The 17,796-nt window shown below is 37.1% G+C and overlaps 1 protein-coding gene across 2 annotated transcripts in view; it reads left to right on the top strand.

The window, feature by feature from the left end:
• Positions 1-17,796, top strand: part of Edem3 (ER degradation enhancing alpha-mannosidase like protein 3) — an 84,961-nt gene that overhangs the window by 62,646 nt on the left and 4,519 nt on the right. Inside the window, exons 13-19 of one of the 2 annotated variants that reach the window (XM_017795897.2) lie at positions 456-580; positions 2,962-3,127; positions 3,345-3,499; positions 4,310-4,466; positions 5,713-5,904; positions 6,355-6,520; positions 9,592-9,777. In XM_017795897.2, coding sequence (XP_017651386.1) covers positions 456-580; positions 2,962-3,127; positions 3,345-3,499; positions 4,310-4,466; positions 5,713-5,904; positions 6,355-6,520; positions 9,592-9,777 — 1,147 coding nt within the window. The remainder of the gene's footprint in view (positions 1-455; positions 581-2,961; positions 3,128-3,344; positions 3,500-4,309; positions 4,467-5,712; positions 5,905-6,354; positions 6,521-9,591; positions 9,778-17,796) is intronic. The other variant, XM_008824283.3, reaches the window with a different exon arrangement.

The following is a 17,796-nucleotide window of genomic DNA, read 5'->3' on the forward strand; positions in this document are numbered from 1 at the left end:
CTTTTTTATAATAAAAAAATTGGTATTTTGTGTTGTAATATTTGGACTTATCACAATTTGAATTCATCTAGCCCATAGAATTATAGGGAGATATAAGACTTGACATGTGCATTTTATGCCTTTTCAAAAATAACTTCTGTAATCGTTTCTTTTAAGAGAAGTTTTGTATTCTAGAGCTGTTTCTTGAAGCATTTCTCCCATCTTCAACTGGAGAACACTTTGGGTGTTTAGAAATTTAACTTAAAGGCTGAGACTTCCAGTGTTCACCTGTTATTTAAGATCTGCAAAGCAGATCCATGGCTTATTATTATATCCAGAGCCTATGAAACATGATTTCTAGTGACTGATACAGTGCCTGGCATCTAGTAGGTACTTAATAATTACTGGGTACATGAATGGGTATATGATAATATATAAGCAATGTTAATGTACACATATATTCTCCTTTTTAATAGGCTACAGGAGACCCTTACTACCTTGAAGTAGGGAAAACCCTCATTGAAAATTTAAATAAGTATGCTAGAGTGCCTTGTGGGTTTGCTGCCATGAAAGATGTTCGCACTGGGAGTCATGAGGACAGGTAAAACAATTACTAATCTCCTTTCCCTGGCAACTGACATAGCACAAAATACAGCTACTGGTTAGGAGTCAGATCAATTTAATGTTTTTACAAAAAGTATTTGAGGGTACTAACCTTGGTTCATTGTGCTTTTTAAAAACTTTATTGAATAAACTCATTTTATAATTTTTTTTTTTTTTTTTTTTTGAGACAGGGTCTTCCTGTGTAGCCCCAAATGGCCTGGAACTCACTTGTAGACCGAGCTGGCCTTGAATTCACAGAGATCCACCTGCCTCTGCCTCCCAAATGCTGGGATTAAAGGCATGCACCACCATACCCTGCTGGGGCTACAGGGAGACCATGTTTCAAAAAGACCAAAAAAAGAAGAAAAAAAAAAGATTCATTTTAAATTGTTTGAAAATCCACATTTTTATCATAGTGCCTGGTATGTAGTAGGTGCCCAGGTGACTTTTAAGTAGATAAATATATATCAGAACCTGATATTAGGGACATTACTCCTGTGCTTTAATAGTGTTTTTAATATTACATCAAAGAAATGATAAAAATGATGATGGAAGGTCTGGACCATGACTCATATTCAATCAAGAATTCTTCAAGAACACTGTCATGGTCTCTGATTCTGCTCCTTGTTTGGAGGGGTGGGGAAGACCAGTGGTAGTTTCTGTTTCACTGGATTCGAGAGAGGTCGACAGCATGAAGAACTCAGTGATAAGGGTGCACTTTGATCAGTGTGATGGTCACTAACATTCCTGTAATTCCAAGATCACTTATACCATTATTGCTTCTCTAAATGACCACTGCAATCTTACTTTGTTCATTTGGCTAGTGAATGTCCATTCCATAAATATTCCTGAGGCCTGTTACATGCCAGCACTATACTAGTTTTTAAGGGTTAGAGAGATGTGAAGGCATGTTCTTTGAGTTACTGAATCAGTGAAGACAAGCAGATAAATGAGCCTTTAAAGTATTGTGTAAGCGTTGTGAAACGTGAAAGAGACACAAACTGCAAGCTGGGATGTAATAGTCACTGCAGTGTTCCTGGAGAATCCTGAGTCCTGAAGAATGAGCAAGAGTCAGACAAAAGGAAAGCCCTGTCAGGCAGAGGGACTGAAGGCACGAGGAGCGCAGCACACTCAGACACGCACAACCTCACAGGGTTGTCTTGCAGTCCTTCACTAGAGTGTTCGGGAAGTAGTTAATTAGGCTTGGAACACCCTTCCCTGACTGTAGCTGATGAGAAATGGCTAGGTTTCTGGAAGTGGACATACAAATAACATCAAGAAAGGAAAGCAAAGACTGTATCTGTGATGTGAACTGTTTCCTGTACGCCAAGTGCTCTGCAAAGCACTTTGTATGTTTTGTGCCAGGAATTGAGTTTGACCAGAAGTATGATACTGTATAACCTGTTCGGTAACTACACTTTTTTATTACTGTCAAAACCTTGGAAGCAAGCTGGGCATGGTAGCACACACCTTTAGTCCCAGCACTTGGGAGGCAGAGGCAGGCAGATCTCTGTGAAGTGGACATCCTGGTCTATATAGGGAGTTCCAGCCAGCTGTGGCTACAGAGACCCTGTCTCAAAAGGAAAACCCAAAAACCTTGCATGCTTGTATGCTTTGTTTGGGGAGATAGTAAATTTTTTTTTTATTATTTATTTACTTATTTGGTCTTGTTGAAACAGGGTCACCTGTAGCCCCAGCTGGCCTGCTGGAACTCACTATGTAGACCACACTGGCCTCAAACTCACAGAGAGCCATGTGCCTCTGCCTCCCAAGTGCTGAGCGTAAAGGCATGTGCCATTATGCCCAGCTTTTTAAAATATTTTGTTGATTCAAGAATTTCATACAATGTATTTTGATTATATTAAGACCCCTCCCCCCTTTATAGCCTACCTTGAGCGGTAGTAACTTTAGTTAAATTTGATGTTATAATTCCATCGACCACCTATACTCTTCCTGACATTTAATTTTATTTACATTTTTCTTTAAAATGTTACTAAAACATTATAAGATTAAACTGTTCGTACTTTTGTTCCCTTTATTTCACTTCAGGAATCTCTGTGTGAATATTCTCTCTGAATATTTACAAAACTTTTTAAAGTTCTATGGCTTTGTGTTCATTTTTGTGTAATTTTTTAATAAATGATATGCTTTACCTTTAAAGCCTTATTTAAGTGTTGCATAATAAATGTTGTCCAAGTGGTATTCCTTTATCCATCTGTTAACATTAGTTGAAGATTCTTATATGGGTCAAGGTTATTTTGACATTGGGGGATTAAAATGTTCTGCAGTTCTTTGGCTGTTTGAACTGTGTAGACAGGGTTATTGACTTTAATTCATATTCGGGTGCTTTTAATATTTATTTGTGACTTTTCAATTTAGAATGGATTCTTTCTTCTTGGCTGAAATGTTTAAATATCTTTACCTATTATTTGCTGATAAAGAAGACATTATTTTTGACATAGAAGATTACATCTTTACCACAGAAGCACATCTGTTACCTCTTTGGCTCTCGACTACAAATCGAAGCATCTCTAAGAAGAACACAGTGAGTTTTAAGTACCTCATTAACTTTTTCACTTCTATATAGTTGTTTTATTTTTCTAAGTAAAAAGTAAGCAGAATTCACCTAATATATGGATAGTAGGAGGAAATGTATTTATAATATCGTCTTATGTATATACTCTTATTTCATAGATAGTTCCTTTTAAACCATAATATTAACTAAAACAATTATTTTTTTATTTACTTTTTTTATATTATAGACCTCAGGATACACAGAACTGGATGACAGTAATTTTGACTGGACTTGTCCAAACACTCAGATTCTTTTCCCTAATGATCCATTGTATGCTCAGAGCATTCGTGAACCCTTAAAAAATGTGGTGGATAAGAGCTGTCCAAGAGGCATCATCAGAGTGTAAGATGTATTATTTTATATCTGTTAATACTGAGTTAGTTCATAGTAAATGACAGAGTGCTTAAGGAGCTATAATAGTCAAAAAGACTTTCATCTTGACCAAAACTATTCAGGAATGTAGTAATTACTGGACAAAAATTACTATGATATGCTCTTTCTATGTATTTTTTTTCTGGATTAAGTAATAATAGTGAATAGTGTATAATAGTTTTTAATTTCTCTTGCTCATTGTGATTCATCACAATTTTGGGTATGTTGTATATGTGTAAGAAATGCTTCCCTCCTTATGTCCATAGTTTCTCTGTGGTGGAAGACAGGTGTTTTTGTCACCGTTGTTTCATTGCTTTATTTTAAGAAGTGTTTCTTATTCTTGATTGTTAACTTTTTAGGGAGGCACTTTAATAGAAAGGCCAATGCAAGGAAGTAAAAGAAAGAAATGAAGTGAGCTTTGTTATCTACAGATACAAGTACTGTTTTGCTATTAAAATATTGGGAGGAAAATATGGGTTTTTAAGAGGAAGTTACCAATAGTAACAAAACCGTAGGCAGACTTACTCTGTGTCTTCACATAGTTGCACTGTTAATACTTCTAGGTAGATACTGTACATGCTTTATTTAACTGGAAAATATAATTGAAAGTGGTACAATTTGTTAATAACCAAAATTACTTGTAGGAAAATAACTTTCCATTTATCTCAATTTTACTAGTTCTAAAATTAGCAGTTTTGTAAATCTCTAACATTATTTGCCTTTTCTGTTTCACTAGTTGTAATGTGTAGTTTTCTAACCTTTGTTTGTGATTCCTTTCAGCAGAGAGGAGAGTTTCAGAAGTGGAGCTAAACCTCCTCTGAGAGCCAGAGATTTTATGGCCACTAACCCTGAGCATTTAGAAATCTTGAAGAAGATGGGAGTGAGTTTGATTCACCTCAAAGATGGGCGAGTCCAGTTGGTCCAGCATGCAATCCAAGTAAGACATTGCTGTATTAATTAGATACTGTCTCTTCTTTGTTCTTTAGCTTTATAAGATAATGACATTAGATTTCTTAACACTTTAGAAGTATACTTTAGAAGTATACTTGGAAGTGTCTTGGAAAGATATCAGATTCATTTTAATCAGGTTAGGTAATTTGCTTTTATTAATACAGTCAAAGATAGAGCTCAAATCTAAATCTTCTTTCTCAGTTCATTGCCTTGCCAATATTTTATTTAGAGCATAACTTTAAAAGTTTGTAGTTAATTTTTAATATCAATTAAGATTTCACATTTAGTTTTCAAAGGCTACTGAATTGTTTCATTCATCACAGAAATAAAAATCTGCATTTAAATCAGCATTTGAGTACTCACACAGAATAAACAAAAGGAATAGTAACTTATTTTTGCTGAAATAAATTCTAATAAAAGTGTAAATATCTTTTGTTTCTCAGGGTGCTAGGGTCAAAACAATGCCACTGAGCTATACCCCCATCCTCAGCCCTTTAAATGTCTTTTGCATTCTCAACTTAGAAACATGCTCTAATTAGGGAAAAGAAAAACAGAAAATGAACTTTCCTGGGAGAGAAGCTAAACAGAAGAATTCATGATTAATATGTGATTGCCATTTTCCAGCTCTTTCTAAACATAAACTATTATTTATGTGGGTTTTGTTGTTGTTGTTGTTGTTGTTTGAGTTCCTTTTTTTATAGATTTTATTTTATGTAGATGAGTGTTTTGTCCTTATGTATGTATGAGCATTCCTTATGTGCCTGGTACCCACTGAGGTCAGACAAGAGCACCATATTCACTGTAACTGGAGTTACAGATGATTGTTAGCTGCAGTGTAGGTGCTGGGAACTCTACCAGGTCTTTTGCAAGAGCGGTCAGTGTTCTTAGCCACTGATCCATCTCTCCAGCCCCAAACTCCTACAATTTTTACTGATTTTTACTTTAAAGTTTTTATAACATGACATCTTTTAAGTCATTTACCATATTAGCACATTGACTCTGAGCAAACAACATCATTTTCTGAAAAAAAGGAAAGAAATTAATTTTTTAAATTATTTCAGAAAACGTAATTTCTGAAAGTATTTTGAAGTCAAGTCAGGACATACTTAGTAGGAACCTAAACTAAAGGGAGAAATTCCAAACAGCAGTCTAAAATGTAATGTACTTAGGAAATAAAAAAGATGGGGAAGTTTGTAGGAAGGAAGGATAAATCAAATCTGTTTCTTTCGTAGGCTGCCAGTTCAATCGATGCTGAAGATGGATTGCGGTTCATGCAAGAGATGATTGAATTGTCAAGTCAACAACAGAAAGAACAGCAGCTACCTCCACGAGCTGTGCAAATTGTTTCCCACCCATTTTTTGGCAGGGTAGTCTTGACTGCTGGACCAGCTCAATTTGGGCTGGATCTATCTAAACATAAAGAGGTATGTCTACCTCAGTAAGCATATTGAAATTTAAATAAGTATTTGATTCCTTTGTCTCTAATTTAATAGGTTTGTTTTAACACTCAGGGACTATGGGTATAACTTGGTAGAACACATATGTGAGACTGGGGTTTTAGTCCCCAGCACCACAAAACAGAACACCTAAACTTTCAACCTTCTCTATTTAAATTAAAAGAGTCTTTAAAAATGTATACAGGTAAATAAATTAAAAAGAAATTTTAGCCTAATTTGTGATTCCCAGGTTCCAGCAAGAGATCCTATTGAGGAATGACAGCTGAAGTTGACCTGTAGTCTCCACATGTACATGTACACACACACACACACACATATTATCAGTTTTAGTTTCCTTAAAGCTCTAGATATTGAAGTTAAATGGCTAGATTGTAATTGAAGAAGATAAAAGATTTAGGTTACTTTTATTTCTGACAGACAAGAGGATTTGTTGCAAGCAGTAAACCATATAATGGTTGTTCAGAGCTTACTAACCCTGAGGCAGTGATGGGAAAAATTGCTTTGATTCAAAGAGGACAATGCATGTTTGCAGAAAAGGCACGCAACATCCAGAATGCTGGAGCCATTGGTGGCATTGTTATTGGTAAGTAACTCTGTCATTTTATTGTCTAGAGATAATTTTAAAAATTTTTCCTTTTATTTTCTAAAATTTTATCAAAGGTTTGTCAGGTTATTTTTATTTTTTACAATATATAGGATAGTTGATTCAATGACTTTTAATAAATTCTATGTATCTAATATTCTCCTTGAAAACCTAGATACTGGTTTCTATATATTAACACCAACAAAAGTATTTGGGATAAGGTATGAGGGTAGACTCATGGTGCTGTGAAAATGTCTCATAGTATGAAAAAGAAAATGTGCCCTTGAGACCCCAAATCTCCTCAAGGCCAGAGCTACACTCTGCCACCTCTATGGGCAGCCATTGGAGATTTCCATCCTCCACAGGGAGGCAGGCTTTGGGACCAGAGACATGTGGGTATAGTTCCTGGCTCTGCCACAGAGCAGTGGAGCCTTGGCCCAGTTTCAGTTATTTTTATCTTTATTCTGAAGAATTTTTGAGGTCCACTGAAAATGGTAGTAAATACCCTTTAGATAGTTGTAAGGTTTAAAATTTCTAGGTATGCTAGTGGACATACACATAAGCAATATTTGCTAGAACATTTTTATCCCATTGGATTTAAATGAATGCATTTCGTTAGTTTAAAAGTTTAAGGGGTGGGCTGGAGAGATGGCTCAGTGGTTAAGAGCCCTGACTGCTCTTGCAGAAGACTTGGGTTCAATTCCTAGCACCTACCTGACAGCTAACAACCATCCATAACTCCAGTTCTAGGGAATCTGATGCCCTTTCTGGCCTCCATGGGCACTGCATGACATGAGTGCACTTACATATATGCAGGCAAAACACTCACACAAAAAATAAAATATTTTTTATAAAGAAGCCAGAAAGAAAACCACATGTGGAAACACAGAGTAAGGAATGTACTATTGCAACACAGAACTGCAAAGCTAACAATATTTACTGTAGAGCCAGTCATAGGAAATATTTGCTGACTCCAAACTTAATCCATCCTTTTCATTTAAATTTTTTTGTATGTATGAATACATGTTTATATGTGTGTGCACATATACATGCACATATGTGTGGGAGGCCAGAGGTGAATGCCAAGTGTCTTCTCCAATTGTTCTCTACCTTATTTTTTTGAGAGAAGGTCTCTCGCTGAATCCAAAGCTTACCAGTTGGCTAGACTGGCTGACCAGTGAGTTCTAAGGATCTTTCCATCTCGGTACACACACACACACACACACACACACACACACACACAGAGAGAGAGAGAGAGAGAGAACACTAAGTTACAAATGTGTTCCCCAGGCTCAGTTTTTATGTGGGTCCTAGGGGTCCAAATGTGGGTCTTTATGCTTCTGTGGCAGTTATTTCACTATAACAGAAGCATCTCCATGGCCCTTTATCTGTTTATCTGGGTTGTTTCTCATAGTGAGGTTATTTTTACTGAAGAATTTAGTATCAAACAGTATGAGCCATATGCATCAGGGTTTTTTTTTTTTTTTTTTTAAAAAAAATTCTTTGTGTAAGATTTTAGATTTTCCCAATTTCTGGGTGAAGTTAATTTTCAACATGTTTTATAATATGCAAAGATTTTTAAATCAAACATTTTATTTAATAGCTGTTGGTGCAAAATCCTATATTAGAGTCTATGGAGAAATAAGACAAAGATTTTTGCCTTCAGAAATTTTAATTTTTAAAGAGAAAATTAGCTTATGTGTGATTCCCCACCTACACCCCGGGTTCTTTTCCTTCATTTTTTTTTATTCTAACTATATATAAATGAGTAAATTTGGGTATAGGTTTTTTTTTTTTTTATTACAAAGACTAAAAGTACTGATTACCTTAGAAATCATTTGGCTGCAAGAGGTAATAATTTACTTAATTGGTTTGAGAAGGGAAGTTTGTTTATTATGTGGAAATGGATTGTTGTCATTCAACCCAAGAATAAGAAATACAACTGGAATTTTCCAGCAGGTACAAGTGGGAACTAAGACTCAGCCAGAGCACTAGCTGACAGTTTCTACATTTCTCTCCATCTACTGCTGGCTGTCTTTTGGCCCTTTGCAGTTGTGCCTCATTCTCCATCTCCTCACAAGCCTGCTCCCTCTCCTTTTGTTCACAGTCCCAAAACGGCAGCCTCAGCCTATGTATGAATCACTAACTGAACTGCTCCTCACCACTAACAGAAAGTCTGTGACAGTTGTAGTTTCCTCAGGCATGATCCTTCTTCTCATCAGTTATTACTAAGAGAAGGACACATTGTATCAGCACTCAGGGGGGCCTATGGAAGCAGCTGCTGTAGGAGACCAGTGCCACTGGTCTCTTCAGGAAGACTGATATGTGAGACTGGGAGTGAATGTGATTGGCATTTATACTATAGCAGAGAATTTAACAGACATACTAATGTTTGACCTGTATATAGCAGTACTGTTCATTTAATTCAGCTTACAGAAAATTCACTGTATCATAATTATTCATTTTGTTATAGAAAAAGAACTATCAATTTGTAGTTTGGCAAAACCAATATACAAGTTGAGAATTACATATCCAAAATGTTTGGAACTAGAAGTATTTCAAATTTTGGAAAGTTTGGGATTTTAGAATATTCACATAGGCTTTATCAGTTAGGCATTCCTAATCTAAAAATTTGTGATCTCAGAGCATTTAAAAGTTTTTAATTAGGAATGCTCAAATTGTAATGACAGTTTAGAAAAGGTCTTAACAAAATTTATTCATAATTCTGTCAGTGTGATCCAAGTCATTAAAATTTTCCATTTCTAAACATATGAAATTTTTATAGTCATAATCATAGAAGTTTGTGTTCTGTGCTTTTCAAATATTTTTCTGTTTACAAGTAGTTGATTATAATTTATAATCGCTTATAATTGTACACTCCAGTTAATTTCTTTGGGTTTAGAGTTTTTTGCTGCTTCAGTTATTTCCTTGTGATAAATCCTAAAATTAGTTGGTCCAAAAATTACAGTTGCTTTTCTGGTGCATAAGATTAATTCTGTCAGTAGGAACAGGCAGCAGTCACTGCTTTTGGTGGTTAGATATCTGATGTTTGCCTGGTGGTTTTCTGCTAGATGACAATGAGGGGAGCAGTAGTGATACTGCCCCGCTGTTCCAGATGGCTGGAGATGGGAAGGACACGGATGACATAAAGATCCCCATGCTGTTCCTGTTCAGTAAGGAAGGGAGCATCATTCTGGATGCCATCCGGGAGTATGAGGAGGTGGAAGTGCTCCTTTCTGATAAAGCCAAAGATCGAGGTAAGGATGGAAAGTGACTTTTAGCATAGCAGGCTAGCTTCTAGTCTCTTTATAACAGAAATGGTTATAAAAAGTTAAGATTTCTTTTTTTTTCCTTTTTGGTTCACTGGTAAAACAAAACTTTTAGAAAGTAGTTTAGAATTTTTCATTTGAAAATAAGAGTAGTAAAATATTACTCTGCTGGCTGAATTAGAATGTTTTTAGAATTACATTTTTTATATGTAGTTTACAATTTTGCCATGGTTCTGTCCAGCTGATAAACATGCAACATCAAGAAAACTATTTTGGCATCTAAAATGTTCACAGCTTTGTTTCATAGTACCGCAGCTTATATCTCTTTTACATGGAATATGAAGAGTGTTTAGGATGGTGGTATGTGCAGGATGATAATAGCTTGTCTCCCCAGCCACCTATAGTCTCCTGACACTGTCTTGAAGGCGTAGAAATGTAGCCACTTCTTTTTCCTTGTTGCGGTCCAAGTTATCAAATGGGTGTTTATATTATGAGTTACACATGGCCTTACCTGAAGAGCAGGAGAGTATGCCTTTGCCTTAACTCACATAGCATATGATATTACTGCGGCTAAAATGTGGTCAGTGATTTGAAAGTTCTTTGAAACCTTACTGTGTAAAGGGGAAGTTGGCTGTAGGCTATAATCCCATTTCTAGAAGCAGTTTTTCTTATCTGCTGAAGGCACCTGTGCTCTCCTGTCTACCTTAATGAATGGAGCTGTATACTCTGTAGAGGGTTGTTATATCCCATAGGATGTTTGACGGGTACTTGGGAAACTGGTTTAATTCAGTATGACTTTCAAATGAGACATCTTTTTAAAAATGTTAACAATGCAGGGCTGTCCTAATCCATGTTTTGTCTTCTTTTATTGCGCTATCCTTTGAGGTTCTTTGAATTGTCAGCTATTTAAGGGCAGTGGAATGAGTTGAGTAGGATGTGTGATGTCAGGATGTGTAGATGGAAACAGAATACAAAGGTTTTTCTAATCTTAAATTCTCCTATGTGCTTGATTTCTTTTTCCCATGGACGCTTTTTCAAAATTCACATCTTCTTTTCTACTGTGCAATTAGGTGCATCAAACACAGGCAAATTAAGATTATTCTATGTAAGTCTTTAATGCCTTTGCTTTTCTCCCCCTATTTTGTGCTACCATTGGAATTTCAGCAGCAATATTAAAAGGTAAAATGATTCCAAGCTTCATTATTAATAGTAGTAAGTATCTTGCATTAATAAACCTTAAATTATATATGGATGTATGTGTAAACATATACATACATATATAATTTTGTTTCAGTGAGTACTATGATAATATAGCTTAGCATAGCAACTTTCATATCCAGTCAGCTGTCCCATAAAAATAATTCCTTATTGATCCTGCTATAACTAATTCTATTAACTGTGCATCCCATACCCTAGATGGATTCACTAGTCTATTTCCATGTGAGTCACTCTCTTAACATCTGCATTGCTGTTTAATTGAATCAGCATCATCTTTTATTTTAATACAATATAAAAATGTAAATAATGGCATGCTTTATAAGCCCATGTGGAGGTGAGGAACACGTGGGATTTGGACTGTAAGGTTATGGTAAAGAATGTGCTCCCTCTACCAGGGAAAGGGTAGGAAAAGTAGTCAGTTCTTGACTGCAAGGACCTGGGTTTGATTCCCAGCACCCACATGGCGGCTAACAACTGTTCATAACTCCAGTTCTGGGGGATCCAACTCCCTGTTCTGACCTCTGCAGGCATTGCATGACACTGGTGTACTTACATACATGCAGGCAATACATTCATACACATAAAATTAGTAAACAAAATATTTTACTTTAAAAGTTACAGTAAAAAGACATTGTTTAAATGACATTTAAAACATTTTAATAGTCTATAAGTTTATTGTTATTAATCTGTTAGAGTACTCCTTTGATAAATGTTTCAAAAATCCCTTTTTGTATGTAATAGCTCTTTGAGAAATATATAACAGTGTTAACTAAATCAGCAACAAGTTATAATCATTAAGAAAAATCTGTGATACTAGTTTAATGAAGTCAGCTACTTTATTCACTTAGTATAATATTCTAAGCAGTTAAAGTCTGTGGTTATCATTAATTTGTCCCATACTATGACCACATACGTCACATTTTCTCCTTCATCAGAATAAGCTGATATAATTGTTAAAAGTGGAGGCCCCTGCGCTCTTCTCCACAGCACTGAATCAGATTCTCTGATGGCTGGGGTCAGAATCTACTTTTGAAACACACATCCCAGGTGATTATAATGCAGCTGTTCCTTCCTGTACTTAGAGAAACGTGGAAGGAAACCCTCAAAGGCCTTTACTGTCTCCCAGCTCTGGCTCTTGAGTTCTAACCCGAATTACAAAGTATCCCCAAGTAATAACCACCTTAAAATACAAACAATAGATGTCTCTGAATTGCCCCTCCAAAAAAAGCCTCATTCCATAAATTTGTATGAAGTCACACTGCTTCCTGGCAGAGTAGTCCTTTGCACCTAGGGTTTGGAAAATCTCCAGCCATTAACATATTTATGCCTGATACTGTCCTACTTGCTAGCAACAGTTTTCAAAGGTCTTAATTACACAGTCTTCAGAAGCTTAAGCATTAGAACTTTATCAAGTAGAAATGTGGCTTCCTTGGGTGAAACCTGTGACACTTTTACAAGTTAAGCTGTCCACACTCTGTTGTTGAACAGAAGTTTTAATACTGTGTTTCTTAGGTCTCTTCTTTGAGAATTTGAGTTTATAAAAATATTTAATGATTCCAACCCCATATCAAAAAATAAAAGACAATATGCTAGTTACCTTTAGATCTAAATGGAAGCAGTTTATAATTCAGAATCAATTCCTCTTCTCCATAATATTGTGGAGGGGAAAAAAATCAGCATTTTCAAGCTCCAGCATGTGTCATGCTTGCATGGACTACAGGGCTATAGTGCCCTAGGGCTGTAGAGAAATGTTTTCAAGGCTGCTGCTCCATCTGATAAAAAGGTAGACAAGACAATGGAAGAAAGATTAAAAGGAAAGTCTCATTCTATGAGCTGCTCCAAGTTTAAGCCAAGCAGTGTCAGTTTTCCTAAAATAACCTCTATCTAAAGGTGTTGCAGTGTATCTATGTCCTAGAGTTGAACTATGCAAGTTAGGTTGTTAAAAGGAATGGATTCTGGTGAGAATAACCGATTCTGAGGCAGATGGCTCTTAACCTGGAGAGGAACATCCCAGCATTCTTGGCAGCAGGACAGTACTTCCCTGCCTCCCTCCCTAGGCCAGCCAGGTTTCTGCATGCATTGTTGCATTTGCACCTCTCTCCTTTCTCTCTGGAAATGCCTTATCAGTCTTTGACACATACCTATGGCCCTTTTCCCTTTGAGAATGTTCAGTCATTCTTAATACCCAATTAAAATACCACCTTCTTTATGGCCTTTTCTCTTGTTTTAGGCACATTTTAGTGGTTTTAAAAAAATAAAGTTCTATGATGACATTACATGATGCTTTATTATATAGGTCTTCTGAACTCTGTGTGCTTTGCTTTCAGTAGGCATTGAATATGCCGATAAATGAATGACTGTGGAACATCCGCTCCAAGTCTTTCTCAAAGTTCTCCTCCCTTTTATTTGGAAAACATCTGCTTTTCTTTGTATCATGGGCTTTTCTCCAGTCTTCCTTTGTTTCCTGTGTTCCTGATACAGCATTCCTGAATTTAATGTTTTAGTTGTTGTATTGTTTAGACTGGTAAAAATCAGGTACCTTAAAGTGAGTGAAGATAGAATAATGTGGCCCATCTCAGCTCCTTTGTATTTCTCTAACTCTAGTTTGATCTGCTGCCGCCGCCTCTATTTTATATTCTGTATGTCCATAAGCTAAAAAAGAAGAAAAGAAACAGTAATATCACATTTGCAGTTCTGTTCTGCTAAGCTATTTATTCCTGTGCCAGTAATAAAAAGTACTCTTTTGAATAAATTTTAATATTACATATGACAGCTCTTCCCCTGACTAATGGTTTTTAGATTTCAACTTTGTGTAGTTTAAAAAACAAAAAAAAGTAGAAATGAGACTAATTTGGGAATTAATTCTTTTCATGTAGGTTAGGAAAATGGTAAATGTTAAGACTTTCTGTTCAGGAACATACCTATAATTAGCTTATTTTATGTTTGTATTGTAATCTTATACTTTTAAGCAATATGAACCTTACACCTGTCATAACTGTTTTATGGGTTTCTTTTATTATGGAAAGAATTTATGGTTTTATTTTTAGCTAATTAGTGCTACTGCAGACAAGTTATTGATAATTGCAGTTATTTTCATTTTTCTGACCAATTTTTATTACCTTTAACAGTATTTTTTAAATTAGAGTTGCTTCTCACCAGCAAAGCTTCTTCAGATGGTGATTAACTCAGAAAGCCACAACTGACCAAAGTGCAGAGAATAAGAGACTGCAGAGTGCTTATCCCTGAATAGGACACCTCTGCTACCCAAGGCTCAGGAATCATTGTGGAAGAGGGGGCAGAAGGATTATAAAAGCCAGAGGTGGTGGCTGACCAAAAGGAGAGAGAGTTTTCCAGACAATTGGGAAGTTACTCATAGGAACTCACAGCAGTGGTAACAGCATGCACAAGACCCATGCAAGCTCAAACCAGATAAAATCCTAGCATAGAAGTAGGGAATTGGGTAGAAGCCCCAACCTTAGCTGAGGAACTATTGGCAACTGACAGCTATTGAGAGAGGGAGAGTCAGTTTTCTTTAACCAAGCTCCAATTAATGGATTACACCAAAGGACATTGGGGGACACAGACTTACAAACTTGACGAGGTAGACCTTAATACATATGATGTACATGAAATCCAGTAGGGTGGGGAGGCTACAAGAGTGGTGCAGATAGAGGCGAGGGCCCAAAATGCTCAAAATAGATTTTATGAAATTTGCAAAAAGTTAAAGAAAAAGAAAAAAAGATAGCCATCCTTTTTATAATTAGGTCAATTCAGCAAGTATTTATTGGATTCCTTACATGCCTATAGAAAGTTTCTGAAGTAAAGGAATATGAACAGTTTATTACAAAAAATGAGAATTGCTTTTGTTTTAGTATACAGTCACAATCTAAAAGTATGGTGGTAGTCATATTTCTTTTTCTTGTTATGTTATCTTATTGCATTAGCTAGATGCCCAAATTAATAATATATCACATACAACCATAAGAGTGATTTTAGTCACAAGCATAGTCTTTATTACTAGACAGAGCAGCCCTACACCTTTATCTATCCTGAGGTAGCACTATATAGTCAAAAAGAAGCTTGAAGGCTTTATTGCTGTTGGAATTTATGGTGGCCTAGTGTAAATGCATTCCAAGCTTCCTTAGCTGTCCTCACTCCCCATTTTCCCTCTCTACTTAATTATACCTCTGACAGTTCAGAAAACTGAGATGTCTGAACTCCGCCCACTCCCCATCAGAAGCAGCAAAACACAACCGAAAACCTAAGAATATAAACTCTTGCCTCTATCCCCCATAAAAAAGAAAGGAAGTGAAACAACATATAAACTTCCTAGTGAGGCACTCCTGTTTAAATCTAAGCTTAAATGTCATTTTCTGTGGGAGCCTCTCAGATTTCCTTGGAAGCTTTCCTTTTTTAAAACATTTTAATCAGTTTTATTTAAGGATTTGCAACAGTGACAACCCATTTAAAAAGCATCCAACTGAGGCTTATGGAATATAGCAGAATAAGGGGTGTCCTAGTTTGTCTCTCCATTGCTGTGACAAAATACTCTGACCAATACCAACTTGAGGAGGAAATGGTTTATTTAGCTTACATATCCCAGGTCACAGTTCATCTGGGAGCCCAAGGTAGGAACTTAGGGCAGGAACCTGGAGGCAGGAGCTGGAGCACAGGCCTGGAGGAACACTGCTTACTGGCTTGCTCCCCTGGCCCCTGCTCAGCCTGCTTTCTTATGCAACACAGGCCCACCTGCCCAGGGGTGGCACTACCCACAATGGGCTGGGTCCTCCCACATCACTCATCAAGAAGATGCCCCTCAGACATGGCCACAGGCCAGTCCAATAGAGGCAATTCCCCAGTTAAGGCTCCCTCAACCCAAGTGTGTCAAGTTGATACTAAAGCTATCCAGCACAAGGGGTAATGAGGAAACTAATGTATCCCTCAACTCTCACCAGTAAAGCTTCCTTATACAGCAGAGTATGATACACACAGAAGGCAACAGCTGGCCAAGTTTTAAAGAATAAGAGACTCCAAGTGGAGCATGTTGCTAAGAGGCCCAAGGACATTTAGACTTTTAGCCAAGAAACTGGCTACTTTTCTGTGGAGTCTTTTTACCCTAACTGCCTAGTTAATTCCTACCTCGTATTCTCATCACACCATACTCTGAAGAAAGGCCAAAAATATCAAAAGTCTTTGGGAGCTCTTGTCTAATTCTTAAAGATTTTAGGGTTCCCTCTTCAGAGGGGGAAATGTTAGAGTAGCAAAAAGCCCCATTAAAAAAAGAAGAAAGAGTACATGAAGTTATCAGAAAAAAGTGATGGGGAGATATGGGAGGAGTTAGAGGGGAGGGAGTGGGCATGGATTTGATCAAAACACCTTGTATGCATGTATGAAATTCTCAATAAATTAAAAAGAAAGAAAGACTGGAGTGTGTATCCCTGGATAGGATTCCTCTATTGAATGTCACCCACCCACGGTTAAGGGACCATTGTGGAACAGGGGGTAGAAAGATTGTAAGAACCAGGGCTGGTTCATGAACACAGGGAAGTGGAGGCTTTCAGGCCATTGTAAACTTGCATATGTGAACTTGTGGCAATGGTGGCATGCAACATAGGACAGACCCATGCCAACTCAACAAGGACCCAGAGGGGAGGAAAGAAATGGGTGGCAGCTGGCCCTAGACTGAGAACTATTGGAGACTGATTGCTACTGGGTGAGGGAGAGTATGTCTTACATACTAGATGGGCTGACTAGACTCCAGTGGACCAATTTATACTGAGGGACATCTGGGTACAAATGCTTGACTGGATAGGACTTACCATGTATGGCAGAATACATGGGGTCTGGTTGGGGGGAGGCATGGATGGGGGAGGAAGTCTAAATTTGATTAAGAACTGTTACATGAAAACACAAAAGCTCAACAACTTTTCTTTTAAAGCATACAAGCACAGGACGCAGAATTACAGCAAACATTAACAACAGTAACAAAAATGGGCCAAGTATGATGTTGCATACCTTTAATCCCAGCACTGCAGAGACAGACAGGTGGATCTTCATGGGTTTGAGGCCAACCTGGTCTACATAGCAAGTTTCACGTCAGCCAGTATTACATAGTGAAACCTAGTCTCAAAAAAATAAGGGGCTGGAGAGATGGCTCAGCGGTTAAGAACACTGGTTGTTCTTGCAGAAGACCCGGGTTCCAATCCCAGCACCCACATGGCAGCTAACAACTGTCTGTAACTCCAGTTCCAGGGGATCTGAAGGCCTCTTCTGTCCTCGTGGGCATTACATGACATGGGTGCACTTACCTACATGCAGGCAGTGCACTCATACACATAAAATAAAAATAATAAAATATTTTTTAAAAAAGTTCACTTTTTCCAAGTGGGTCAGTACAAGACAGTGCAAGCTCTCCTAATACCGTATCTATCCACTTACTTTGTAAATATTATCCATTATTTGTGAATACATTTTTTCTTCATTGGACTGTAAGATGCTTAAAGGCAGGTATAGTTTTGGACTTGTTTCTTATCTCTAGCACCAAGCACAGTGGCCACTCAGGAGCTGTCTGCTGACTATACCACAGGAACAGAGATTGCACAGGATGTGTCTGTGGGTGTCAAGGCTGTGTAAGCACTCTACTGTAGGACTCAACATTTAAGTCTTTGGTGGTTTTATGTCTCTTACTCATTCCAGGAAATGTAGTCCACTCTTCAGCCTCCTAGGGGACTTCAGAGTAATTGTTTTAACGTTCAAAGATACACAGTAATCGAACTTTTATTAACAATC

The sequence above is a fragment of the Nannospalax galili genome, unplaced genomic scaffold (genome assembly GCF_000622305.1).
Source record: "Nannospalax galili isolate Female #2095 unplaced genomic scaffold, S.galili_v1.0 scaffold227, whole genome shotgun sequence".
NCBI classification, from domain to species: Eukaryota; Metazoa; Chordata; class Mammalia; order Rodentia; family Spalacidae; genus Nannospalax; species Nannospalax galili.